Below are 27,864 nucleotides of genomic sequence, written 5' to 3'. Positions count from 1 at the left end.
GCAGGGTTGTCATTGAGCACCTTTACAGCTTCACTGTGGTTGTGCAGGTCTGAGAACAGAGCAGTGCACTGTGTTTGGAGAGACTGAGCAGGGTTGTCATTGAGCACCTTTACAGCTTCACTGTGGTTGTGCAGGTCTGAGAACAGAGCAGTGCACTGTGTTTGGAGAGACTGAGCAGGGTTGTCATTGAGCACCTTTACAGTGTCACTGTGGTTGTGCAGGTCTGAGAACAGAGCAGTGCACTGTGTTTGGAGAGACTGAGCAGGGTTGTCATTGAGCACCTTTACAGTGTCACTGTGGTTGTGCAGGTCTGAGAACAGAGCAGTGCACTGTGGTTGGAGAGACTGAGCAGGGTTGTCATTGAGCACCTTTACAGCTTCACTGTGGTTATGCAGGTCTGAGAACAGAGCAGTGCACTGTGTTTGGAGAGACTGAGCAGGGTTGTCATTGAGCACCTTTACAGCTTCACTGTGGTTGTGCAGGTCTGAGAACAGAGCAGTGCACTGTGTTTGGAGAGACTGAGCAGGGTTGTCATTGAGCACCTTTACAGTGTCACTGTGGTTGTGCAGGTCTGAGAACAGAGCAGTGCACTGTGTTTGGAGAGACTGAGCAGGGTTGTCATTGAGCACCTTTACAGTGTCACTGTGGTTGTGCAGGTCTGAGAACAGAGCAGTGCACTGTGTTTGGAGAGACTGAGCAGGGTTGTCATTGAGCACCTTTACAGCTTCACTGTGGTTATGCAGGTCTGAGAACAGAGCAGTGCACTGTGTTTGGAGAGACTGAGCAGGGTTGTCATTGAGCACCTTTACAGTGTCACTGTGGTTGTGCAGGTCTGAGAACAGAGCAGTGCACTGTGTTTGGAGAGACTGAGCAGGGTTGTCATTGAGCACCTTTACAGTGTCACTGTGGTTATGCAGGTCTGAGAACAGAGCAGTGCACTGTGTTTGGAGAGACTGAGCAGGGTTGTCATTGAGCACCTTTACAGCTTCACTGTGGTTGTGCAGGTCTGAGAACAGAGCAGTGCACTGTGTTTGGAGAGACTGAGCAGGGTTGTCATTGAGCACCTTTACAGTGTCACTGTGGTTGTGCAGGTCTGAGAACAGAGCAGTGCACTGTGTTTGGAGAGACTGAGCAGGGTTGTCATTGAGCACCTTTACAGCTTCACTGTGGTTGTGCAGGTCTGAGAACAGAGCAGTGCACTGTGTTTGGAGAGACTGAGCAGGGTTGTCATTGAGCACCTTTACAGTGTCACTGTGGTTGTGCAGGTCTGAGAACAGAGCAGTGCACTGTGTTTGGAGAGACTGAGCAGGGTTGTCATTGAGCACCTTTACAGCTTCACTGTGGTTATGCAGGTCTGAGAACAGAGCAGTGCACTGTGTTTGGAGAGACTGAGCAGGGTTGTCATTGAGCACCTTTACAGTGTCACTGTGGTTATGCAGGTCTGAGAACAGAGCAGTGCACTGTGTTTGGAGAGACTGAGCAGGGTTGTCATTGAGCACCTTTACAGTGTCACTGTGGTTGTGCAGGTCTGAGAACAGAGCAGTGCACTGTGTTTGGAGAGACTGAGCAGGGTTGTCATTGAGCACCTTTACAGTGTCACTGTGGTTATGCAGGTCTGAGAACAGAGCAGTGCACTGTGTTTGGAGAGACTGAGCAGGGTTGTCATTGAGCACCTTTACAGCGTCACTGTGGTTGTGCAGGTCTGAGAACAGAGCAGTGCACTGTGTTTGGAGAGACTGAGCAGGGTTGTCATTGAGCACCTTTACAGCTTCACTGTGGTTGTGCAGGTCTGAGAACAGAGCAGTGCACTGTGTTTGGAGAGACTGAGCAGGGTTGTCATTGAGCACCTTTACAGTGTCACTGTGGTTGTGCAGGTCTGAGAACAGAGCAGTGCACTGTGTTTGGAGAGACTGAGCAGGGTTGTCATTGAGCACCTTTACAGTGTCACTGTGGTTGTGCAGGTCTGAGAACAGAGCAGTGCACTGTGTTTGGAGAGACTGAGCAGGGTTGTCATTGAGCACCTTTACAGCTTCACTGTGGTTATGCATGTCTGAGAACAGAGCAGTGCACTGTGTTTGGAGAGACTGAGCAGGGTTGTCATTGAGCACCTTTACAGTGTCACTGTGGTTGTGCAGGTCTGAGAACAGAGCAGTGCACTGTGTTTGGAGAGACTGAGCAGGGTTGTCATTGAGCACCTTTACAGTGTCACTGTGGTTGTGCAGGTCTGAGAACAGAGCAGTGCACTGTGTTTGGAGAGACTGAGCAGGGTTGTCATTGAGCACCTTTACAGTGTCACTGTGGTTGTGCAGGTCTGAGAACAGAGCAGTGCACTGTGTTTGGAGAGACTGAGCAGGGTTGTCATTGAGCACCTTTACAGTGTCACTGTGGTTGTGCAGGTCTGAGAACAGAGCAGTGCACTATGTTTGGACTGGCTCTTCTAGGGCAGGGGTCGGCAACAGGCACCTTTCTTTCTTTTTGGTCAAAAAAGAGACTGTAAAACCACCAGGAATTCAGTTGAATTTAGGAAATCTGTTCCCAAAAAGAGACATATGTGATCATGACTCGGTGTAATTAAGGTATTACTTCCACTACAATAACATTTTCAGTGTACAAATTATTATAATTAGGTTCCATTTGCTAAAACAAAAACCGTCCCGCGGCTGAATCTAGTTGCCTACCCCTGCTCTAGGGAGACATACTACTGAGCCAGCCTGTTTACCCAGGATCACTTTACACTAATAAGAATGACCTCTCAGATACACACAGTTCAACACAACCAGGACTTAGAGGGGAAATGTGAAAGAAAAGTCAAAAATACATTTCTCATTTTAGTTATCCAGGTTTGCAAAGACCTCAAACAACAGAAGATAAGGCTACAGTATATGTATGTGAAGACAGGCACGGTGCATAGTCAACAAGCAACATGCTTGATATGAAGCTTGGGAGCAACATGATGTTTGTTTTTTAACAAATCAAATGAAACACGTCTCTATAAGGCTCAACGGAGTGCTACATTATGCCGACAGATGAGTGAGGCCGTCCATTCAAACACAACACAGGCTGGTGTATCTATAGCTGCAGACAGTCCATGCTAACAGGGGAGCACCTAAGCCACTAGTACAACAGACGCGACCAACACACCACACAGTCCAATGAATGATGGAGCTGGGACCAAAACACTAGCAGAGACACAGACTGCGGGTGATGGGGATTTGTCTGGGGGCTGGGGATCCACAATTCATTGGAGTGGGGCTGCAGGGCAGGGCGGCTGCAGGGGGGAGGATACGAGGGGGCCTGACCTGCAGGCTGGGGCCTAGGAGGCCGTTGTGATGTAGGTGGTGGAGGGCGTCGCCGTGGACACCAGCCATCTTGGCCTGGTGACTCCTGAGCTGAATGAGCAGCAGGGTCAACTCCTCCGGCTGCAGTAGGGTCAGGCCCAGGCCAGGGAGAGGAAGAGAGGGAGGGACAGAGAGAGAGAGCACTTCAACACCTGGCCACCAGGGCAGCAGCAGTGAGGGCTCAGCTCTTCAGGCCCCAGAGAGCTGTGGGCCAAGGCATCCTACTATAATACCTGCTCCTCTCTCACCGCCACCCACACAAGGCCCTTCAGAGCAGAACAGCACTGAATCCACCAGCTGAAAATGGTGCTGCTTTCTGACTGAAATGTATTACATCGAAGTTCCCTTCAGCATTAATCTTTAATAGTCCTAATATAAAGCAGAGAATAGTTTAAACTGGGTGTGTGATGAAGATAAATGAACAAGACAGAAGCTGTACCGTTTTCCCATGCAAGCTTGGTGCGCTGACTGTGTGTGTGATGTAGCCCATGGCTGGCATTGACCGTCTCTCTAGCTGACTAGTCTGTGGGAAAACAAAGACATCAACAAGTTATTAGGCTACATATCCCATTTCACAGATCAAACAGAATGGCAAATCATAAATGAACATTTACAAGGATGAATATGCCTGCAATGTGGTTCAGATCGTTCCTGGCTTTCTGTCCCCGCTACTGGGCATTCTGATATGTAACACCCCAAACTTAAAGGGAAAGCCTGCAACTTTACAAACTCATTTGTGCACACAGCAGATTTTTTCTTCTATCCATGTATTTATTTCCATCCTTCCTCCTCTTATTTGAAATAAAGCCCCCAGTTTAAGTTGCTACAGGGTTTGGAAGGTTTGACATTTTTGCTTAACACACATAATTCCTTGGCTAGGCCCTTCACAGAACCTTAAAAGGACACAAACAACGAGATTGAATTAACTACACATAAATTATCCCCAACCTGCCTTCTTAAAATAACATTTGTTTGCTATCAGCGAGAGAAGCACTGTGAGCCATTCCCTCAGAGATTCCCAAGCCAATCTTTTTTTGCTGTATAATAGGTTTTTAATTTAAATGTAAGATCAGAAGAAAGAGACCCTTGCTGATGGTTGAGATACAGTGGAGATGTTTACAGGGTGCTGAGAGGCCCTGGGCAAATTGAATTAGCCGCTAATAACACACACACACACACACACACACACACTTGTGTGATATTCCATAGAGGTACATGGAACACAGCCCTGAAATACACACTCAAGCCAAAAAGACATCACCAGTCAGAGATGCTGGATCCACCAAAACAAAGTTCATCTGCAGACTAAATGTAGTACCCATAAACCATTGCTTTATTGGATGGTCTCACACACACACACTGTGGCTCATTAAAAAAATACTTCTCCTCTTTGAGTGTTTTTGATTATTCTGTGAGCGAGCGGAGCGGCAGTGTTCTATTTAAGACACATAATTAGTGACTTGGCGTTACGGGTGAATGATGAGGAAACAGAGGCTGGGACATTCTGTTTACTTGGCGTGAGGACAGTGGGCTAGCGATAAGGGCTGCGTGGAGGCTGGTGTGGTGCAGCCTTGTAAAGACAGCCTCACATGTGGGGGGTGTGGCAGCCAGCAGGGAGACAGCACAGGGTGCGGATGGCGCAGGACAGTGCCTTGTCACAGGGGGACACACACTCGTACACACACAGCCATAGAGGCTGGTGTGTGTCTGAGCCTGGCGACTGGGTCGGGCCGGGAGGAATGGGCGATGGGGAGGTTCCCACTCACACACACACGGCCACACAGGCTGGTGGGTGTCTGAGCCTGGAGACTGGGCCGGGCTGGGAGATGGGAGGAATGGGCGATGGGGAGGCTCCCACTCACACACACACCCTACCACCTGTGTAGAGGGCCTGGGTGTGGACTGTGTGAATCCTTCGGAGCTTGTGAAATTACAGCAGGGCCACTTCTCATGCTCATCTTCCCATGGTTGGCCCTTTTCTAACGGTTAATGTGTCAAAGTTATTATTCCTCTAAGACAGAGATGAATTGGAAATTCACTACAAACAAAATGGCCTCAGTAACTGTGAGAATGAAACCCTTTTATGAAAGATGAACATTCCTTAGCTGTAAAACATTTAGTCTTGTGACTAACAGTCCCAGGCTGGTAAACCACCCTCTTTAACCCTTTAAACCCCAGTGGGTCAGAGTCCTACCTTAGAAAGCTGAGAAAACACCCGTCTAGGAGAACTGGAGCCGGTGGGGGACTCCCCAGGTGGCACCTCATCCAGCGGCCTGACCGTCACCCTGTCTGAGGGGGTGTGCGGCCTGTGGGGGGACAGTGGTTTGAAGGTGGGGACAGATGGGGGGACTTCACAGGGAGAAGGAGGCACAGAGATGGAGCGAGGCATCTCCACAGTGACCCTGAAGGAGGAGGTGTCCAGGAACTCTGGCCCGGTGTAGATGGGCGCCGTGGGGCTGCCGTGGCGGAACTGCTGGCGCTGCTGCCACTCATACAGCTGCCATACCATGCCCTCCTTGGTGGCCATGCGCTCATCGGTGGACATGCGGAAGTGGCTGAGCCGGTCGTGGGCGTATTTGTAGTCGCTGGGCAGGTTGCGGGGCGCCGAAGGGGAGCTCCCGCCAGACGGGAGTCTGGGGGTCTTTGGCAATGTCTGGTAGGCCTCTACTACCACGGCCTTAGGCTGCAGGGGAGGGGTCCGCCGAGGGAGGGGGAGGGAGTACTCAGTAGTAGATGTGTTGCTAAGGTTAGGAAAGAGAGATAGGGCCTTTTATGAACTGTGCAGTCTACTTATTTCACCAGGTACATAATTGAGCATCAATACTGAGTTGAAACTAAAGTGCATTTAAGTAAAAAGTATCAACAGCCATTCAGGCATGACCACTTTATTCTAATAAACGGTTACACTGAAAAAGCAGTTCAGAGCTGAGATATTCACAATCGCCACCAGGGGGAGACATTTACAAATAGTTAGTTATAATACAGTATATCAATTGAATGGTTGATATTGGGGAATGGGTTGAGGCTATAGTTTGCACAGCAGGCTTCTAAGGGGAGAACGGCTCATAATAATGTCCGGAATGGACAAAAGGGAATGGCATCAAACACATAGAAACCATGTGTGTGATGTATTTGATACCATTCCATCTATTCCGTTCCAACCGTTACAGTGAGCCTGTTCTCCCTAATTAAGGTGCCACCAACCTCCTGTGATGGTTAGGGTTATCATCACTGAAGCTTAAGATTAAGGTTAAGATTATGCTCAGGATAAGAGTAAAGATTAGATGAGTAAAGTAGGTCTTCTGACTGACCTCTTGGGATCTCCCTTCTGTACATTGACCCAGTGCTCCACCTGAGCCAGAGCAGTCTTCCTCTGCACCTTCTTCTCTGTGGCTGTCCGTGGGACAAAGCCCCTCTTATACACAATGTTCCCATTCTTCTCAGGGGGCAGCGTGGCGAGGACTGTGTGGGCCTGGCCATTCCTGGGGTGTGAGGGGCCAGGGAGAATGTCTGGGGAGAGCCTGTCCACCTCTACCTCCGTGGCTGGATGGCTGAGCTTTCTAGGAGCCTCCAACACGTACCTCTCCTCGTCCCCCTGGCTCAGTCGGATCTCCCCCTCCGGAGGCTCCTCTCTCTCGGGCCGCTGGAGGCTCCCTGAACGCGACTGGGAGGGGCTCTTACTGGTGTTGTTGTTGTTAACGTGGTTGGTCTGTGGTACTGCCTGCTGCACTGACATTTCTGGTCTCTCTGTGACTGCCTCTCTGCGAGGGGTGAGAGGCGATAGAGGTCAACAGGGATACCGGAACAGAGGCACTTTACAGTTACCTAGGCTAAATACAATGGCCAAACCTGGCTTGGATGTAAACAAATTTGTGCACAACATTTGAGAGAAATAAGCTTTTTATGGAACAATTCTGGGATATTTTATTTCAGCTCATGAAACATGGGACCAACACTTTATATGTTGCGTTTATATTTTTGTTCAGTATATATCCCCTGAATGTTAGTCAAGGACTTAGTGACCTATAGTAATGCATTAAATACTTAAGTTAAGTTAAAACAAAATACTAATGCTATTCTTTCCTCCTTTCCCTCAGATATTAATACAGTAGACTACATTATGATAAAGTACAGTTGTACACTTGAAACAGGGGTTTTGGAGGGATTAGGCTGTGGATAAAACGGCAACATGGACACCTCCATTAACCTGAGTTGACTCTGACTCTCAATGTTATTTCCCACTTGAGTGATACTAGTGAAAGCACTCAAATGTAATTTATTCATTACTGAGTTCCTCCAAAGAGGGAAGGGAGACTACAGGGAGGGGTTTTCAATATGTTTTTAACACCCACATATTTTCATGGAGAGGGGAGTGTAACTAAGTGAGGCTCTTTGGATAGGAGGCAGGCTGGGTTCCCCTTGAGAGTCAAAATGACAGCCATTTTGTCTTTAAACAAATAGCTCGGGGTAGCCTCTTCATCAATGACTCTGTGTAATAGCTCTAGTGATCATTAATTTGTTCCCACAGATGAATGCATGAGACTCTCTCCCTCTGCAGGGAGTCATTCATCTGAGATATAATTTATCTGATTCCCAGACCAACACTATACACGTCTAACAAATCACACATTTTTTAGATTACAAATATTGACAGGGCAGGTCAGTTCAGAGCATATTCAGACATACAGTACCAGTCAAAAGTTTGGACACACCTACTCATCAAAGGCTTTTTCTTTATTTTTACTATTTTCTACATTGTAGAATAATAGTGAAGACATCCAAACTATGAAATAACACATATGGAATCATGAAGTAACCAAAAAGAGATTCTTCAAATTCTTCAAAGTAGCCACCCTTGGCATTCTCTCAACCAGCTTCATGAGGTTGTCACCTGGAATGCATTTCAATTAACAGGTGTGTCTTGTTAAAAATGTATTTCCTTCTTAATGCGTTTGAGCCAATCAGTTGTGTTGTGACAAGGTAGGGGTTGTATACAGAAGATAGCCCTATTGGTAAAATACCAAGTCCATATTATGGCAAGAACAGCTCAAATAAGCAAAGAGAAACGACAGATCATCATTACTTTAAGACATGAAGGTCAGTCAATCCGGACAAAGTCAGAAATTCAGAAATTGCAGCCCAAATAAATGCTTCACAGAGTTCAAGTAACAGACACATCTCAACATCAACTGTTCAGAGGAGACTGCATGAATCAGGCCTTTGAGGTCGAATTGCTGCAAAGAAACCACCACTAAAGGACACCAATAATAAGAAGAGACTTGCTTGGGCCAAGAAACACGAGCAATGGCCATTAGACCAGTGGAAATCTGTCCTTTGGTCTGATGAGTCCAATTTTTTTTATTTTTGGTTCCAACCACCGGGTCTTTGTGGGACGCAGAGTAGGTGAACAGATGTGTAGTTCCCACCGTGAAGCATGGAGGAGGTGTGATGGTGTGGGGGTGCTGTGATTTATTTAGAATTCAAGGCACACTTAACCAGCATGGCTACCACAGCATTCTGCGGCGATACGCCATCCCATCTGGTTTGCGCTTAGTGTGACGATCATTTGTTTTTCAACAGGACAATGACTCCAAACACACCTCCAGGCTGTGTAAGGGCTATTTTACCAAGAAGGAGAGTGATGGAGTGCTGCATCAAATGACCGACCTAAACCCAATTGACATGGTTTGGGATGAGTTGGACGGCAGAATGAAGGAAAAGCAGCCAACAAGTGCTCAGCATATGTGGGAACTCCTTCAAGACTGTTGAAAAAGCATTCTAGGTGAAGCTGGTTGAGAGCATGCCAAGAGTGTGTAAAGCTGTCATCAACTCAAAGGGTGGCTACTTAGAAGAATCTAAAATCTAAAATCTATTTTTTTAAACACTTTTTTTGGTTACCACATGATTCCACATGTGTTATTTCATAGTTTTGATGTAAAGAAAAACAGACAACGATTTTCAGGAGAAATAGCTTCCCTTGGAGCTGCTAATGAGCACAGAGCAGCGTTGGCCACTAGATGGTATTGTTTCACAAAACATCATATCCAACCTTCCCTCTCAGCAGTAGCATGCCAGTCCAGATCAGCCACATCATGTATGTGCACTGTACACTTCATTTCTCCTACACCACAAGCTGTGTCATTCACCTAACCAAACCGTAACCAGTTTGGCCAAACCATAACTTTTTCTCCTTTTAATTGAAACAGCTATTCTTTATTCCCTATATACTGCACTACTTTTGACCAGGGCCCATGGGGATCTAATCAGTAGTGCACTATATAGGGAATAGGGTGCCATTTGGGACGTAGAATGTGTTTGTGCACTGTGATGGAGTAGAGGGAGGAACCGTGTCTGTGCCCTGTGACTGGCCCATGCTCAGCTGGCAGCAGGAGCAGGATGGAGCACTCATCCATACAGCAGCCAGCTGCAGAACTCAACATCCCATCATCCCACAGCACAGGAGAGTAGACAGTATCAGAGCAGTGCTACGCCTGTCCTGCCATGGATGACTGCTCACTGAGTCCCAGGCAAGCAGACCAAGCTAAACCATGCCAAAACCATGCCAAGCCAGGCCAGGCCAGGTACACTCCCAACTACAACCCCAACAGTTAGGCACTTTGCTAATGTTTCTAAAGGCACATGATCAAGATCAGACTGGGAAAAATGTGCTTTGCTTTGGTGCTGGGAAGGAAGAGAGAAGGAGGCAGAGGTCTACTGGGAGAGATACTGGTGGATCCCTGTTTGGACTAGGAGTCATTTGGTTAACTGGGGATTATTGGGGATAACTACAGAGGAGACTATTTGGGACACTACAGAGGAGACTATTGGGGACACCACAGAGGAGACTATTGGGGACACCACAGAGGAGACTATTGGGGACACTACAGAGGAGACTATTGGGGACACTACAGAGGAGACTATTGGGGATAACTACAGAGGAGACTATTTGGGACACCACAGAGGAGACTATTGGGGACACCACAGAGGAGACTATTTGGGACACTACAGAGGAGACTATTGGGGACACTACAGAGGAGAATATTGGGGACAATACAGAGGAGACTATTGGGGACACTAGAGAGGAGACTATTGGGGATAACTAGAGGAGACTATTGGGGACAACTACAGAGGATACTATTGGGGACACCACAGAGGAGACTATTGGGGACACCACAGAGGAGACTATTGGGGACACCACAGAGGAGACTATTGGGGATAACTACAGAGGAGACTATTGGGGATAACTACAGAGGAGACTACTTGGGACACTACAGAGGAGACTATTGGGGATAACTACAGAGTAGACTATTGGGGACACCACAGAGGAGACTATTGGGGACACCGAAGAGGAGACTATTTGGGACACCACAGAGGAGACTATTGGGGACACCACAGAGGAGACTATTGGGGACACTACAGAGGAGACAATTGGGGACACTACAGAGGAGAATATTGGGGACACTACAGAGGAGACTATTGGATACACTACAGAGGAGACTATTGGGGATTACTAGAGGATACTATTGAGGATAACTACAGAAGATACTATTTGGGATAACTACATGGGAGACTATATGGGACACTACAGAGGAGACTATTGGGGACACTACAGAGGAGACTATTTGGGACACTACAGAGGAGACTATTTGGGACACTATAGAGGAGACTATTGGGGACACTACAGAGGAGACTATTGGGGAAAACTACAGAGGATACTATTGAGGATAACTACAGAAGATAATATTTGGGATAACTACAGAGGAGACTATGTGGGACACTATAGAGGAGACTATTGGGGACACTACAGATGAGACTATTAGGGACATTACAGATGAGACTATTGGGGACACCTACAGAGGAGACCATTGGGGATACTACAGAGGAGACTATTGGGGACACTACAGAGGAGACTATTTGGGACACTACAGAGGAGACTATTGGGGATAACTACAGAGGAGACTATTGGGGATAACTACAGAGGAGACTATTTGGGACACTACAGAGGAGACTATTGGGGATAACTACAGAGGAGACTATTGGGGACACTACAGAGGAGACTATTTGGGACACTAGAGGAGACTATTGGGGACACTACAGAGGAGACTATTGGGGACACTACAGAGGAGACTATTGGGGAAAACTACAGAGGAGACTATTGGGGACACTACAGAGGAGACTATTTGGGACACTAGAGGAGACTATTGGGGACACTACAGAGGAGACTATTGGGGACACTACAGAGGAGACTATTGGGGAAAACTACAGAGGATACTATTGAGGATAACTACAGAAGAGAATATTTGGGATAACTACAGAGGAGACTATGTGGGACACTATAGAGGAGACTATTGGGGACACCTACAGAGGAGACCATTGGGGATACTACAGAGGAGATTATTGGGGACACTACAGAGGAGACTATTTGGGACACTACAGAGGAGACTATTGGGGACACTATAGAGGAGACTATTGGGGATAACTACAGAGGAGACTATTGGGGATAACTACAGAGGAGACTATTGGGGACACTACAGAGGAGACTATTGGGGACACTACAGAGGAGACTATTTGGGACACTACAGAGGAGACTATTTGGGACACTACAGAGGAGAGTATTGGGGATACTACAGAGGAGACTATTGGGGACACTACAGAGGAGACTATTGGGGACACCACAGAGGAGACTATTGGGGACACTACAGAGGAGACTATTGGGGACACTACAGAGGAGACTATTGGGGACACCACAGAGGAGACTATTGGGGACACTACAGAGGAGACTATGTGGGACACTACAGAGGAAACTATTGGGGACACTACAGATGAGACTATTTGGGACACTACAGAGGAGACTATTAGGGACACTACAGAGGAGACTATTAGGGACACTACAGAGGAGACAATTGGGGACACTACAGAGGAGACTATTGGGGACACCACAGAGGAGACTATTGGGGACACTACAGAGGAGACTATGTGGGACACTACAGAGGAAACTATTGGGGGCACTAAAGAGGAGACTATTAGGGACACTACAGAGGAGACTATTGGGGACACCACAGAGGAAACTATTGGGGACACTACAGAGGAGACTATTGGGGACACTACAGAGGATACTATTGGGGACACTACAGAGGATACTATTGGGGATAACTACAGAAGAGACTATTGGGGATAACTACAGAAGATACTATTTGGGATACCTACAGATGAGACTATGGGGGATACTACATGGGAGACTATTTGGGATAACTACAGAAGAGACTATTTGGGACACTACAGAGGAGACTATTGGGGATAACTACAGAGGATACTATTGAGGATAACTACAGAAGAGACTATTTGGGATAACTACAGTGGAGACTATTGGGGATACTACATGGGAGACTATTGGGGATTACTACAGAGGAGACTATTGGGGATACCACATGGGAGACTATTGGGGACACTACAGATGATACTATTGGGGACACTACAGAGGAGACTATTGGGGATAACTACAGAGGATACTATTGAGGATAACTACAGAAGAGACTATTTGGTATAACTACAGAGGAGACTATTTGTGATAACTACAGAGGAGACTCTTGGGGACACCACAGAGGAGACTATTGGGGACACTACAGAGGAGACTATTTGTGACACTACAGAGGAGACAATTGGGGACACTACAGAGGAGACTATTGGGGACACTACAGAGGTGACTATTGGGGACACTACAGAGTAGACTATTGGGGACACCACATAGGAGACTATTGGGGACACTACAGAGGAGACTATTGGGGACACTACAGAGGAGACTATTGGGGACACTATAGAGGAGACTATTGGGGATAACTACAGAGGAGACTATTGGGGATAACTACAGAGGAGACTATTGGGGACACTACAGAGGAGACTATTTGTGACACTACAGAGGAGACTATTTGTGACACTACAGAGGAGACTATTGGGGACACTACAGAGGTGACTATTGGGGACACTACAGAGGAGACTATTGGGGACACTACAGAGGAGACTATTGGGGACACTATAGAGGAGACTATTGGGGATAACTACAGAGGAGACTATTGGGGATAACTACAGAGGAGACTATTGGGGACACTACAGAGGAGACTATTGGGGACACTACAGAGGAGACTATTTGGGACACTACAGAGGAGACTATTTGGGACACTACAGAGGAGAGTATTGGGGATACTACAGAGGAGACTATTGGGGACACTACAGAGGAGACTATTGGGGACACCACAGAGGAGACTATTGGGGACACTACAGAGGAGACTATTGGGGACACTACAGAGGAGACTATTGGGGACACCACAGAGGAGACTATTGGGGACACTACAGAGGAGACTATGTGGGACACTACAGAGGAAACTATTGGGGACACTACAGATGAGACTATTTGGGACACTACAGAGGAGACTATTAGGGACACTACAGAGGAGACTATTAGGGACACTACAGAGGAGACAATTGGGGACACTACAGAGGAGACTATTGGGGACACCACAGAGGAGACTATTGGGGACACTACAGAGGAGACTATGTGGGACACTACAGAGGAGACTATTGGGGGCACTAAAGAGGAGACTATTAGGGACACTACAGAGGAGACTATTGGGGACACCACAGAGGAAACTATTGGGGACACTACAGAGGAGACTATTGGGGACACTACAGAGGATACTATTGGGGACACTACAGAGGATACTATTGGGGATAACTACAGAAGAGACTATTGGGGATAACTACAGAAGATACTATTTGGGATACCTACAGATGAGACTATGGGGGATACTACATGGGAGACTATTTGGGATAACTACAGAAGAGACTATTTGGGACACTACAGAGGAGACTATTGGGGATAACTACAGAGGATACTATTGAGGATAACTACAGAAGAGACTATTTGGGATAACTACAGTGGAGACTATTGGGGATACTACATGGGAGACTATTGGGGACACTATAGAGGAGACTATTGGGGATAACTACAGAGGAGACTATTGGGGATAACTACAGAGGAGACTATTGGGGACACTACAGAGGAGACTATTGGGGACACTACAGAGGAGACTATTTGGGACACTACAGAGGAGACTATTTGGGACACTACAGAGGAGAGTATTGGGGATACTACAGAGGAGACTATTGGGGACACTACAGAGGAGACTATTGGGGACACCACAGAGGAGACTATTGGGGACACTACAGAGGAGACTATTGGGGACACTACAGAGGAGACTATTGGGGACACCACAGAGGAGACTATTGGGGACACTACAGAGGAGACTATGTGGGACACTACAGAGGAAACTATTGGGGACACTACAGATGAGACTATTTGGGACACTACAGAGGAGACTATTAGGGACACTACAGAGGAGACTATTAGGGACACTACAGAGGAGACAATTGGGGACACTACAGAGGAGACTATTGGGGACACCACAGAGGAGACTATTGGGGACACTACAGAGGAGACTATGTGGGACACTACAGAGGAGACTATTGGGGGCACTAAAGAGGAGACTATTAGGGACACTACAGAGGAGACTATTGGGGACACCACAGAGGAAACTATTGGGGACACTACAGAGGAGACTATTGGGGACACTACAGAGGATACTATTGGGGACACTACAGAGGATACTATTGGGGATAACTACAGAAGAGACTATTGGGGATAACTACAGAAGATACTATTTGGGATACCTACAGATGAGACTATGGGGGATACTACATGGGAGACTATTTGGGATAACTACAGAAGAGACTATTTGGGACACTACAGAGGAGACTATTGGGGATAACTACAGAGGATACTATTGAGGATAACTACAGAAGAGACTATTTGGGATAACTACAGTGGAGACTATTGGGGATACTACATGGGAGACTATTGGGGATTACTACAGAGGAGACTATTGGGGATACCACATGGGAGACTATTGGGGACACTACAGATGATACTATTGGGGACACTACAGAGGAGACTATTGGGGATAACTACAGAGGATACTATTGAGGATAACTACAGAAGAGACTATTTGGTATAACTACAGAGGAGACTATTGGTGATAACTACAGAGGAGACTCTTGGGGACACCACAGAGGAGACTATTGGGGACACTACAGAGGAGACTATTTGTGACACTACAGAGGAGACAATTGGGGACACTACAGAGGAGACTATTGGGGACACTACAGAGGAGACTATTGGGGACACTACAGAGGTGACTATTGGGGACACTACAGAGTAGACTATTGGGGACACCACATAGGAGACTATTGGGGACACTACAGAGGAGACTATTGGGGACACTACAGAGGAGACTATTGGGGATAACTACAGAAGAGACTATTGGGGATAACTACAGAAGAGACTATTGGGGATAACTACAGAGGAGACTATTGGGGATAACTACAGAAGAGACTATTGGGGATAACTACAGAAGAGACTATTGGGGATAACTACAGAAGAGACTATTTGGGATACCTACAGAGGATACTATTGAGGATAACTACAGAAGATACTATTTGGGACACTACAGAGGAGACTATTGGGGATAACTACAGAGGATACTATTGAGGATAACTACAGAGGATACTATTTGGGATAACTACAGAGGAGACTATTGGGGATACTACATGGGAGACTATTGGGGATAACTACAGAGGAGACTATTGGGGATACTACATGGGAGACTATTTGGTATAACTACAGAGGAGACTATGGGGGATACTACATGGGAGACTATTGGGGACACTACAGAGGAGACTATTGGGGACACTACAGAGGAGACTATTGGGGATACTACATGGGAGACTATTGGGGACACCACAGAGGAGACTATGGGGATAACTACAAATAGACTATTTGGGACACAACAGAGGAGACTATTGGGGATAACTACAAATAGACTATTTGGGACACTACAGAGGAGACTATTTGGATAACTACAGAGGAGACTATTGGGGACACTACAGAGGAGACAATTGGGGACACTACAGAGGAGACTATTTGGGACACTACAGAGGAGACTATTTGGGACAACTAGGAATGGCCTGCAGGGTGGAAGGGAGGGACTAACCTCTTGATGCCTTGACTCTGCATGAGAGCAGCCTGGTTCATGGCTCTGATCCAACCATTCATGTCCTCCTGGGTGTCGGCACTGAAGAAGTACGTCCTCATCCCACCGTGCTCTGCCTGCGAGCCAATCACAGAGTTCTTATTGTAAATGTAGGAGCGCATTCCTGTGTGGCTCGCCTGTGGAGAGAGAAGAGAAGAGACACATCAGAACCAAAAAGAATGATGGGAAAGAGGGGGTGGAGGGGTTGAGGGGTCAATGGGTACGTTCTGCAAATGAAGACTCATAGAGAGCAAGTTAGCATATTAGCTCACAATGGGGCTCAAAGCCATCACCAGAACTTACAAAAATAATAACAAAAACAAGAGGCACCAGCGTCTCTACACTAAAGCTATTCATGCAACACGCCACGTATGAAGAAGCATTGGTTTTAAAGTTAGACAAGCATTTAGTTTCGTCTGTATATTTGAAGTGTTTCACAAGTCCTAATGCACAGAAAATTCCTCATTAATAACCTTGGGCACAAACTAATTTCACACAAACTTACAGTAACTCAACATAGCGTACCCAGTTTGCCTAGCTATAGCATTGTTATGAAGCACAACCCCCCCCCCCCCCCCCCCCCCACACACACACACACACACAGAGAGAAACCTCACAGTTAGCCTTACCCTGGAGCCTGGCTGCTACAGGCTAGAGTAGATCCGTCTCTACAGTATAGTGTAATGGGCTTGCCCTCCTGTCTGGCACTTACTGTAAATCTGCCCACCCCAACGCTCCACCACAAGGCTAATCTCCCCATCCAGACCTGATAGGGAGCCAACGATGCCACTGACAACTTACTGTCCAATTACAACACAGATCAGCCTTTTCCCAACACAGTTCCACCCCAAACTACTACACTGCCCAGTCCACAACTAAGACCTTTATACAGCTCTCTGCTCTCCAAACCACTCTACTGCCTTTCCCATTACAATACAACCTGTTTCATCCAGTACTGCCCAGCATGCTAGTCCATGCATAGTCCCAGACCGTCATTTTGCCTGTACCTATCACACAACTGTTCAAAGTAGCACATTCCTGTACTATCTGCTACAATATCCTTCCATGTATCCTGATGTATAATAACTCTGAGTCTGGGTACAGCCTTGCAGTCTCAGAATGCATGCATTCAGAGCCCTATGGGCCCTTGTCAAAAGCAGTACACCATATAGGAATTAGGATGCCATTTGGAATTCACCCTATGTCTACCAGGAATCCATCCTCCATTTAAAAACAAACAGCAATCCATTGTAAATCACTGAAAACTTCTCTTTAGCGTACAACACGTGCATCCACCATCATGTCGTGTTTCTGTTTAGTATTGTACTGACTTGTGATCAGCTGTAGTGATATTACTTGGCTGTGGGGTTAACAAAGCCTGTTTTGATTGCAGAGTCCTGTATTATCCAGCAGCATAGTGCCAGCGTGATCCCAACTGAATCCCCCAGAGAAAAGTGCTGAATGGACAGGCCAGAACCAGACCCATGACTAGGGTCCACATCCATACTCACCAGCTCTGCAGTCTACCACACACATCAGCAATGTGGGGATGCTTCGTGTCGGAACAGCTACTTACGTTCCACAGTTCCTCTTTCACAAAAAGAGTGTGATTTTAAGGTGAGTATAAATGGAGGAACCTCTGCTATCACCCAGCCCTCTCCCCTCTTTAGCATGGAATACTAGAAGGCTCTATTTTAAGGCTCCCTTGAAATAACATTAGGTGGGTCTGGTCTTAAGCTTTCATTGGGTAATGAACCTGGGTGATTTATCTAAAGGCTGATCTTTGACTTTAAGAATGAGTTGAATAAAAACCAATCAACATTTTTTTTTTCCAAAATGTTTATTAATTTTTATTTAACCTTGATTTAACCAGGAAAAGCCCATTGAGTCCCAGAGTCTCTTTTTTCAAGGAAGACCTGGCCAAGAAGGCAGCAACAATCAATACATTAACACATAACAATATAATACAATTCAACAACATGATCCGGCCTAAAAAAAACATTTACACTCCTCTGGAACAGAGTCTCCCATCACAATGTTTACTTCATTCAGGGGCACTAACATATCTAGATGAGGCATAACTTGTAGACTATTCCATGACTCTGGTACACAAGACGAGAAGGCATTCTTGCCTAATACTGTAAATGTCCTATACATTAACAAAACAAAACATATTAATAAATTGAGCCGGTTCCATGGCACTAAATTATATAGCCTGGTTGTACAACACAACAGAAACATTGAAATACAGCCTGCTATAGCTAGATGTGGCTAGAACGACTGAATGTTTGTTGAATGTGATGGTGATGAGGCCAACAGAAAGAAAGGCAGTGAAACCGGAGAGGAGTGTGGAAAAGGGATGGAAGGGAGGAGGATGAGAGGAGGATGGCCCAGCCCAGTGTGAGACCCAGCTATCCCACGGTTCACATGGTGATGACAGTGTCCTGATGACTGATATGGAGGAGGCAGGGCCCAAATACCACTGCTACAGGGTCTAAACCCTCACAACAACCGATGTGTATCAGGCTTTGACTGATGGGTGGTTCCATATGAACTTTATGTCGTCCAACAGATTTGACACACAGTTACATCAAGAACCAAGGTTGGCTTCAAAGGCAAACGTTCAGTAAAGTTAGCCAACCTGAATATTTGGAGAAGCACTGGCATTGTTCATCCATCCGTAATTGATGCAGAAAAATCATAATCTTATCTAATTGTGCATTCTTATTGGTTTGGTAAATGAAAAGTAGACTATGAGCAGGGATGAAGAAGCTAGGTGACGGTCCTCAGAGGGATGAAGGAAAATAAAACACGTATTCATGCAAGAGGGGCCCGCCAGCGTGTTTCAGGACGGCATTCCGGGGGGAACCGGCGCTCGATACACCAGTCACAGTCATAACAGGAGGCCATTCAACCAATAGGAACACACGAGAGATAAGCACAGTGAGAAGAGAAAACAGAACAGGAGGGTACAGGTCATTGACTTGCTCCAGAAAACAGAAGTGTCTCTCTGCTGTTCTCGGCTGGCTAGTCATCAACTCAGAGAGAGTGAATTATACTGAACAAAAATATAAATGCAAAATGCAACCTGAAAAACTCAGGTTTTTCTGAGTTACAGTTCATATAAGGGAATCTGTCAATTGAAATAAATTCCTTAGGCCCTAATCTATGGATTTCACATGACTGGGAATACAGATATGTATCTGTTCGTCACAGATACCTTAAACAAAAGGTAGAGGCATGGATCAGAAAACCAGTCAGTATCTGGTGTGACCACCATTTACCTCATGCAGCGCGATCCATCTCCTTCGCATAGTGTTGATCAGGCTGTTGATTGTGGCCTGTGGAATGTTGTCCCACTCCTCTTCAATGGCTGTCGAAGTTGGAGCACGCTGTCATACACGTCGATCCAGAGAATTCCAAACAACGTTGGCATCAGCAACAACATTGGCATCAGCAAACCGCTCGCCCACACGACGCCATACACGTGGTCTGCGGTTGTGAGGCCGGTTAGACGTACTGCCAAATTCTCTAAAATGACATTGGAGGCGGCTTATGGTAGAGAAATAAACATAAAATTCTCTGACATTCCTACAGACAGCATGCAAATTGCACGTTCCTTCATAATTAGAGACATCTGTGGCATTGTGTTGTGTGACAAAACTGCACATTTTAGAGTAGCTTTTATTGTCCCCAGCACAAGGTGTACCTGCGGAATGATCATGCTGTTTAATCATTTTCTTGATATGCCACACCTGTCAGGTGGATGGATTATCTTCAGAAAGGAGAAATGCTCACTAACAGGATTGTAAAAAAACTTGTGCAAAACATTTGAGAGAAATAAACTTTTTGTGCATATGGAACAATTCTGGGATCTTTTATATCAGCTCATGAAACGTGGGCCCAACACTTTACATGTTGCGTTTATATTTTTGTTCAGTGTAGATTAACATTGATGCTATTGTTAGAACCCGCGGAAGCAGCAAGTGGACTAAAATACAGACCCACACCAGCAAACACAACATTAGAGCAATATACGACAACACAAGAATCTGGAGAGGGAAAATGGCCAAAGAGAACGTAGTTGGCCATAGGCTGCTAGAACCGGGGGTAAGGCTAGGATGGGAAACTCTGGTCTTTAGTGCCTCATGCGTTTTGATAGGTTATTAACTGGTAGTTGTCTGCATTAACTCTAATGACTTCCCAACTGCATTCTCACAAAACATTGAGATACCACAGATCTCTCAAATCACAACAACTAACAGCTTACACAAGACAGTCGACAAACAACAAGACAACAACAGCAGACTGGAATTAACCATCATCCAATAGGCAGTTGAAGTGTTCTGTTGAGACAGTTAACAGTTAACTGAACAGCTTGGGTCCTGTCTAATGAAAGATCCTGGTCTGGAATATGTGATTACCCAGAGCGAGAGAGAGAGCTGAGAGGAACAGAGACCTCTTAAATACATGCACTGGATAATTAGCAGAACAGTATTGAGAGCAGGAACCTCTCACCTAACCATGAAATACATTCCCTCCCCGGGCAGAGAGAGAGGCAGGGAGAGAGAGAAAGAGAGAGAGAGAGAGAGCGAGAGAAGACGCTAGAAAATAGCTTCAATGTATAATTAATTTCCCCCCCGGCAACAATCGTCATACAAATTCCATTGTATGTAAGGTGAGCTGCAGGAGTAACACACACACACACACACACACACACACACACGGAACAAAAAGCCAAGCACAACGGATACAGTATGAAAGGACTGCAATTGAACACTGTCAAACTAGCACATCAAACATTCACCCTGAATTGTTCTTCATAAAGGGTCCTCTGCTCTCACTGAGAAAGATATGGAGATGGATATTGTAAACACTCTGACCCAGCAGAGAAACCCATTCTTACTGTCTACTCTGTCTGTCACACACACTGACTGAAATGTGAAAAAATAGTCTATTGCGAGAAACAATACGACGAGTGTGGTTACATGCACACAACAATGTGATTACTGTGGATCGTCAGATTAAATGTAATAGTTTGATTAAAACATTTACATGCAATGCAAGAAGGATTTTCCTAATAATCCTGTTTACATGGACACATCTGAAATCAGACTACATGATGGCACTCTGATAAATGCAGAAAACCACCAATAAAAATAAACAATGTTATTTTTGGTAAGAGAGGATAGGGGCTTGATTCTGAGTTGGGACAAATACAGTTTGTAAACTACTTCTAAGACTCCTTCAATCAGTTGTTGTAAACTCACTTCACTCGAGCTAAAGAGGGAGGCTCGCTCGGCTGGTGCTGGTTCTGGCCCGCGCAGATCAAATACACTACTGGAATGACAATTAAGTGTTTACACGTCCTAATAATTCAAAAGATTCCTCAGAAAACCAGGTGTTTGTTTACTTCGATGTTGACCTTACGCCGATTAAGATAGAAAGAATAAGGTGTTTACATGACTATTGCCATAATCAGTTTAAAATCGAATTATGAGGGTGTATGTAAACGTAGAGAGGGGCTTGGAGGAGAGTAGAGAGGGGCTTGGAGGAGTGTGGAGAGGGGGTTGGAGGAGTGAGTAGGGGGGTTTGGAGAAGTGGTCAGAGGAGAGGTGCCTGCAGGAGTGTGGTGGGGGTTCCTAAAGCTCTACTGGTGATGACAGGGGCCTGCTGCCTGACGAACAGGACAGGACAGGGGCCAGAGCAGAGCAGCACAGTAACACCACTACCAAACAGACCTTTAAAGGGACAGATAGTGTACCTCAGACCAGGATAAGATACCTACAGGGGCTGATACTCCCTGAATAACTCCACATTATTGAGACCTACAGGCCTCAAGTGTTTGGTGCATGCGTGTTATGAAATAGCAGATGAGAGGTACAGGTAAGTACAGTGCCTTGCGAAAGTATTCGGCCCCCTTGAACTTTGCGACCTTTTGCCACATTTCAGGCTTCAAACATAAAGATATAAAACTGTATTTTTTTGTGAAGAATCAACAACAAGTGGGACACAATCATGAAGTGGAACGACATTTATTGGATATTTCAAACTTTTTTAACAAATCAAAACTGAAAAATTGGGCGTGCAAAATTCTTCAGCCCCCTTAAGTTAATACTTTGTAGCGCCACCTTTTGCTGCGATTACAGCTGTAAGTCGCTTGGGGTATGTCTCTATCAGTTTTGCACATCGAGAGACTGAATTTTTTTCCCATTCCTCCTTGCAAAACAGCTCGAGCTCAGTGAACAGCAGTTTTCAGTTCTTTCCACAGATTCTCGATTGGATTCAGGTCTGGACTTTGACTTGGCCATTCTAACACCTGGATATGTTTATTTTTGAACCATTCCATTGTAGATTTTGCTTTATGTTTTGGATCATTGTCTTGTTGGAAGACAAATCTCCGTCCCAGTCTCAGGTCTTTTGCAGACTCCATCAGGTTTTCTTCCAGAATGGTCCTGTATTTGGCTCCATCCATCTTCCCATCAATTTTAACCATCTTCCCTGTCCCTGCTGAAGAAAAGCAGGCCCAAACCATGATGCTGCCACCACCATGTTTGACAGTGGGGATGGCGTGTTCAGTGTGATGAGCTGTGTTGCTTTTACGCCAAACATAACGTTTTGCATTGTTGCCAAAAAGTTCAATTTTGGTTTCATCTGACCAGAGCACCTTCTTCCACATGTTTGGTGTGTCTCCCAGGTGGCTTGTGGCAAACTTCAAACAACACTTTTTATGGATATCTTTAAGAAATGGCTTTCTTCTTGCCACTCTTCCATAAAGGCCAGATTTGTGCAATATACGACTGATTGTTGTCCTATGGACAGAGTCTCCCACCTCAGCTGTAGATCTCTGCAGTTCATCCAGAGTGATCATGGGCCTCTTGGCTGCATCTCTGATCAGTCTTCTCCTTGTATGAGCTGAAAGTTTAGAGGGACGGCCAGGTCTTGGTAGATTTGCAGTAGTCTGATACTCCTTCCATTTCAATATTATCGCTTGCACAGTGCTCCTTGGGATGTTCAAAGCTTGGGAAATCTTTTTGTATCCAGATCCGGCTTTAAACTTCTTCACAACAGTATCTCGGACCTGCCTGGTGTGTTCCTTGTTCTTCATGATGCTCTCTGCGCTTTTAACGGACCTCTGAGACTATCACAGTGCAGGTGCATTTATACGGAGACTTGATTACACACAGGTGGATTGTATTTATCATCATTAGTCATTTAGGTCAACATTGGATCATTCAGAGATCCTCACTGAACTTCTGGAGAGAGTTTGCTGCACTGAAAGTAAAGGGGCTGAATAATTTTGCACGCCCAATTTTTCAGTTTTTGATTTGTTAAAAAAGTTTGAAATATCCAATAAATGTCGTTCCACTTCATGATTGTGCCCCACTTGTTGTTGATTCTTCACAAAAAAATACAGTTTTATATCTTTGTGTTTGAAGCCTGAAATGTGGCAAAAGGTCGCAAAGTTCAAGGGGGCCGAATACTTTCGAAAGGCACTGTATGAAGTCACATTGCCCACTTAGTGTTCTTGTTAATCAAATGGGTTTGCATTTAGGGCCCACACTGAAAACTCACAGGTCAAAGCGACATAGCACGCCAGGCAGGGCCAAAGCAGACATTAGGAAGAGCCAGTCTTGGTCCAGATTGTATAGGTTTTATGATGAATCTCTGTGCTTTTAAAGAAAGGATCCAGACTGATGTGGTAAGAATAGAGTGTTATAACAGCCCACCAGTCTGACACTAATCAGAGGGAGCACTGCCCACTTTGTCTGGCTTGCCCACACAGGCCCCTGGATGTGTGACTGTCTAACTCTGTAACCAAGGTGTAGCAACTTTATCTAATGGCTGTTAGTTAGCATTTCCTTCACAGTTGAAAAACTCCTTCACACAGTTGAAGTCGGGAGTTTACATACACTTAGGTTGGAGTCATTAAAACTAGTTTTCAACCACTCCACAAATTTCTTGATAACAAACTATAGTTTATGTAAGTCGTTTAGGACATCTACTTTGTGCAAGACACAAGTAATTTATCCAACAATTGTTGACAGACAGATTATTTCACTTATAATTCACTGAATCACAATTTCAGTGGGTCAGAAGTTTACAAACACTAAGTTGACTGTGCCTTTAAACAGCTTGGAAAATTCCAGAAAATGATGTCATGGCTTTAGAAGATTCTGATATCTAATTGACATTATTTGAGTTAATTGGAGGTGTACCTGTGGATGTATTTCAAGGCCTACCTTCAAACTCAGTGCCTCTTTGCTTGATATCCTCTGGTATATCAGAGGAAATGTCCTCTGGTCTGATAAAACAAAAAATAACTGTTTGGCCAAACTCAGTGCCTCTTTGCTTGACATCATGGAGAAATCAAAAGAAATCAGCCAAGAGCTCAAGTCTGGTTCATCCTTGGGAGCAATTTCCAAACACCTGAAGGTACCACATTCATCTGTACAAACAATAGTATGCAAGTATAAACACAATGGGACCACGCAGCCATCATATTGCTCAGGAAGGTGACGCGTTCTGTCTCCTAGAGATGAACGTACTGTGGTGCGAAAAGTGCAAATCAATCCCATAACAACAGCAAATGACCTTGTGAAGATGTTGGAGGAAACAGGTACAAAAGTATCTATATCCACAGTAAAACGAGTTCTCTATCGACATAACCTGAAACCTGAACCTGAAAGCCAAACTACGGTTTGCAACTGGAAATGGGAACAAAGATCGTACTTTTTGGAGAAATGTCCTCTGGTCTGATGAAACAAAAATAGAACTATTTGGCCATAATGACCATTGTCATGAACACCATCCCAACCATGAAGCACGGGGGTGGCAGCATCATGTTGTGGTGGTGTTTTGCTGCAGGAGGGATTGGTGCACTTCACAAAATAAATTGGCATCAAGAGGAAAGAAAATTATCTGGATATTTTTGAAGCAATAGCTCAAGACATCAGTCGGGAAGTTAAAGCTTGGTCGCAAATGGGTCTTCCAAATGGACAATGACCCCAAACATACTTCCAAAGTTGTGGCAAAATGGCTTAAGGACAACAAAGTCAAGGTATTGGAGTGGCCATCACAAGCCCTGACCTCAATCCCATAGAACATTTGTGGGCAGAACTGAAAAGGCGAGCGAGCAATGAGGCCTACAAACCTGACTCAGTTACACCAGCTCTGTCAGGAAGAATGGGCCAAAATACACCCAACTTATTGTGGGAAGCTTGTGGAAGGCTACCCAAAACGTTTGACCCAAGTTAAACAATTTAAAGGCAATGGTACCAAATAATAATTGAGTGTATGTAAACTTCTGACCCACTGGGAATGTGATGAAAGAAATAAAAGCTGAAATAAATCATTCTCCCTACTATTATTCTGACATTCATTCTTAAAATAAAGTTGTGATCCTAACTGACCTAAGACAGGGAATTTTTACTAGGATTAAATGTCAGGAATTGCGAAAAACTGAGTTTAAATGTATTTGGCTAAGGCATATGTAAACTTCTGAATTCAACTGTATATCCAGTCTGTTTCTCAATTCATGCAGCTTGGTTGAACTGTGAGGTAGCTGGTAACAGTATTTTCCACTCAGTGACGAGCTAGTTCCCACCCTTGCCCTCTAGTCTTACCTTGAAGGCATACTTGCGGCTGATGTGGTCATCAGGCTCCACAGGGGCGATGACATAACTGGGCAGGGGGATGCTCCCCAAAACCATCTCCTCTCTGCTGTCTAGAGGGACACACACACACACACACACACACACACACACACACACACACAAGCAGGTGATCATTATCACACAATACACAACAACCCACCACACACACCTTACCGCTGGCCCACTGCCTTGACAACTACTGATTCTACCTGTTTATAAATAGCATGACATAACTGCTTCATCAATGCACCATTATGTTCCTGCATGGTGATTCGTGACAGTAGGAAATGTAATTGGAGAGACATAATTCAAGGGTGATTCAAGGAGCCGCTGTGCTGTGGTGGCAGGCAGCAGGACTGGAGGCTTATCTCTAGCTCAGTGTGATGAATGGTGGAGAGGTGAAAGAAAGAGGGAAATAGAGATAGAAAGAGACAGAAGAGGAGAGAGAATAGCCTGTGGCAGAACAGAACCTTGTCTAATTGCAGTCATGTCTCTCTGATTGAAAGGTTTAGCTCGACTAAGAGGCAGACGACTTGGAATTAAGAGGACTGGCTCGGATTTCATAACCAAATCAATTCACCCTGCGACTATTTTAATTAGTCTCAATTAAACCCTGACCCGGTGTGCCTGTGTGACTCACCTTTGTAATAAAACAAGCAGTAGTCAGACAACACAAACCACTTCCTCTTCCACAGTCTCATTCCAGAGCTGTCCTGGAGGAGGAAACACAACAAGGAATGTAAGCCATCTCAGCAATACAATATCACCTTCTAATGCACATTCTAATTAAAAACCATAGCTGGGGAATATACGCTAAAGTACCCATTTACAGGGAGAGGGAAAGCACAAGAAAATTCATACATTTCATTAGTACAGCCAGTAATTGTGTTCCCCCTGAACAGAACAGGGTTCATGTCCTGCCAGGATAGGAGCTCCTGTAGGTCTAACTAACTCCTTATGAGTCGATGACGTGTTACCATGTCACGGTCTTAAATCTCACCCCCTCTGGCCTGCCTCAGGGGTGTTACACCTCCGTGCCAGCCGCGCCAGGGGGCATCAGTCAACAGGAGACAATCACCCTGGGTGTCGTCCTCTTATACCTCACCCCTAAAGAGACATCTCTCTCATGCTCCCTCCGTCCTCTAGGCAAATGGAGATCCATAGAAGGGGTTCATAATGAGAAATGATGACTGTCGTTCCCTGTTTACTCAGCCAGAGTCCACCAGGTCACAGTCATTAATACTGTAGTAGATTCTCATAGACCTGGACTCTCATCATTACTTAGCCTGAATTATGCATTAAGTGGAAGGCATGACATAATATGACAGAGATGTAATATCAACGTGAGATGTATGTGTGCTCCCGTTAGAGTGGAGGACAGTTTACCATTAGACCCCAACACACTGCCCTTAGCTATAATCATTGAGTTATACTCTTAGCCATAACTATGGAGATTCCTCTGAACCACACAGTAGCTATAGTGATTGAGTTGTACTCTTAGCCATAATTATGGAGATTCCTCTGAACCATACAGTAGCTACAGTGACTGAGGTGGGGTGATGTGGAGGGCTCACCTGTTTGTAGAGCCATCCCCTGACCACCACAGGGATATTGGGGTTCCTCTTGATGGCTTGGTCCCTTTTGCCGAAGCTGTGTACCTTGCCACTATTCCTAGAGCCCTGTGGCTGGAAAAACAAACACGTTGGTTATGAACGGGGTTTCCTTTAT

The 27,864-nt window shown here is 45.4% G+C and overlaps 1 protein-coding gene across 36 annotated transcripts in view; it reads right to left on the bottom strand.

Annotated features, from left to right (window-relative positions):
* LOC110526543 (pleckstrin homology domain-containing family A member 7) overlaps positions 1-27,864 on the bottom strand; it is a 135,924-nt gene that overhangs the window by 23,447 nt on the left and 84,613 nt on the right. For 17 of the 36 annotated variants that reach the window (XM_036980929.2, XM_090238817.1, XM_036980930.2 and 14 more), the window contains 7 exons: positions 27,711-27,821; positions 26,777-26,849; positions 26,107-26,207; positions 16,442-16,617; positions 6,650-7,099; positions 5,533-6,079; positions 3,778-3,861 (listed from right to left, as the gene is read on the bottom strand). In XM_036980929.2, the coding sequence (XP_036836824.2) occupies positions 3,778-3,861; positions 5,533-6,079; positions 6,650-7,099; positions 16,442-16,617; positions 26,107-26,207; positions 26,777-26,849; positions 27,711-27,821 (1,542 nt within the window). Of the gene's footprint in view, positions 1-3,299; positions 3,420-3,777; positions 3,862-5,532; positions 6,080-6,649; positions 7,100-16,441; positions 16,618-17,109; positions 17,399-26,106; positions 26,208-26,776; positions 26,850-27,710; positions 27,822-27,864 lie in introns of those variants that run through there. The other 19 variants (XM_090238836.1, XM_036980924.2, XM_036980925.2 and 16 more) reach the window with 5 other exon arrangements.

This window comes from Oncorhynchus mykiss, chromosome 6, assembly GCF_057628025.1.
Source record: "Oncorhynchus mykiss isolate SJ-2025 chromosome 6, ASM5762802v1, whole genome shotgun sequence".
NCBI classification, from domain to species: Eukaryota; Metazoa; Chordata; class Actinopteri; order Salmoniformes; family Salmonidae; genus Oncorhynchus; species Oncorhynchus mykiss.
Note: the sequence above shows the minus strand (reverse complement) of the source record. Positions and strands in the feature narration are given on the sequence as shown.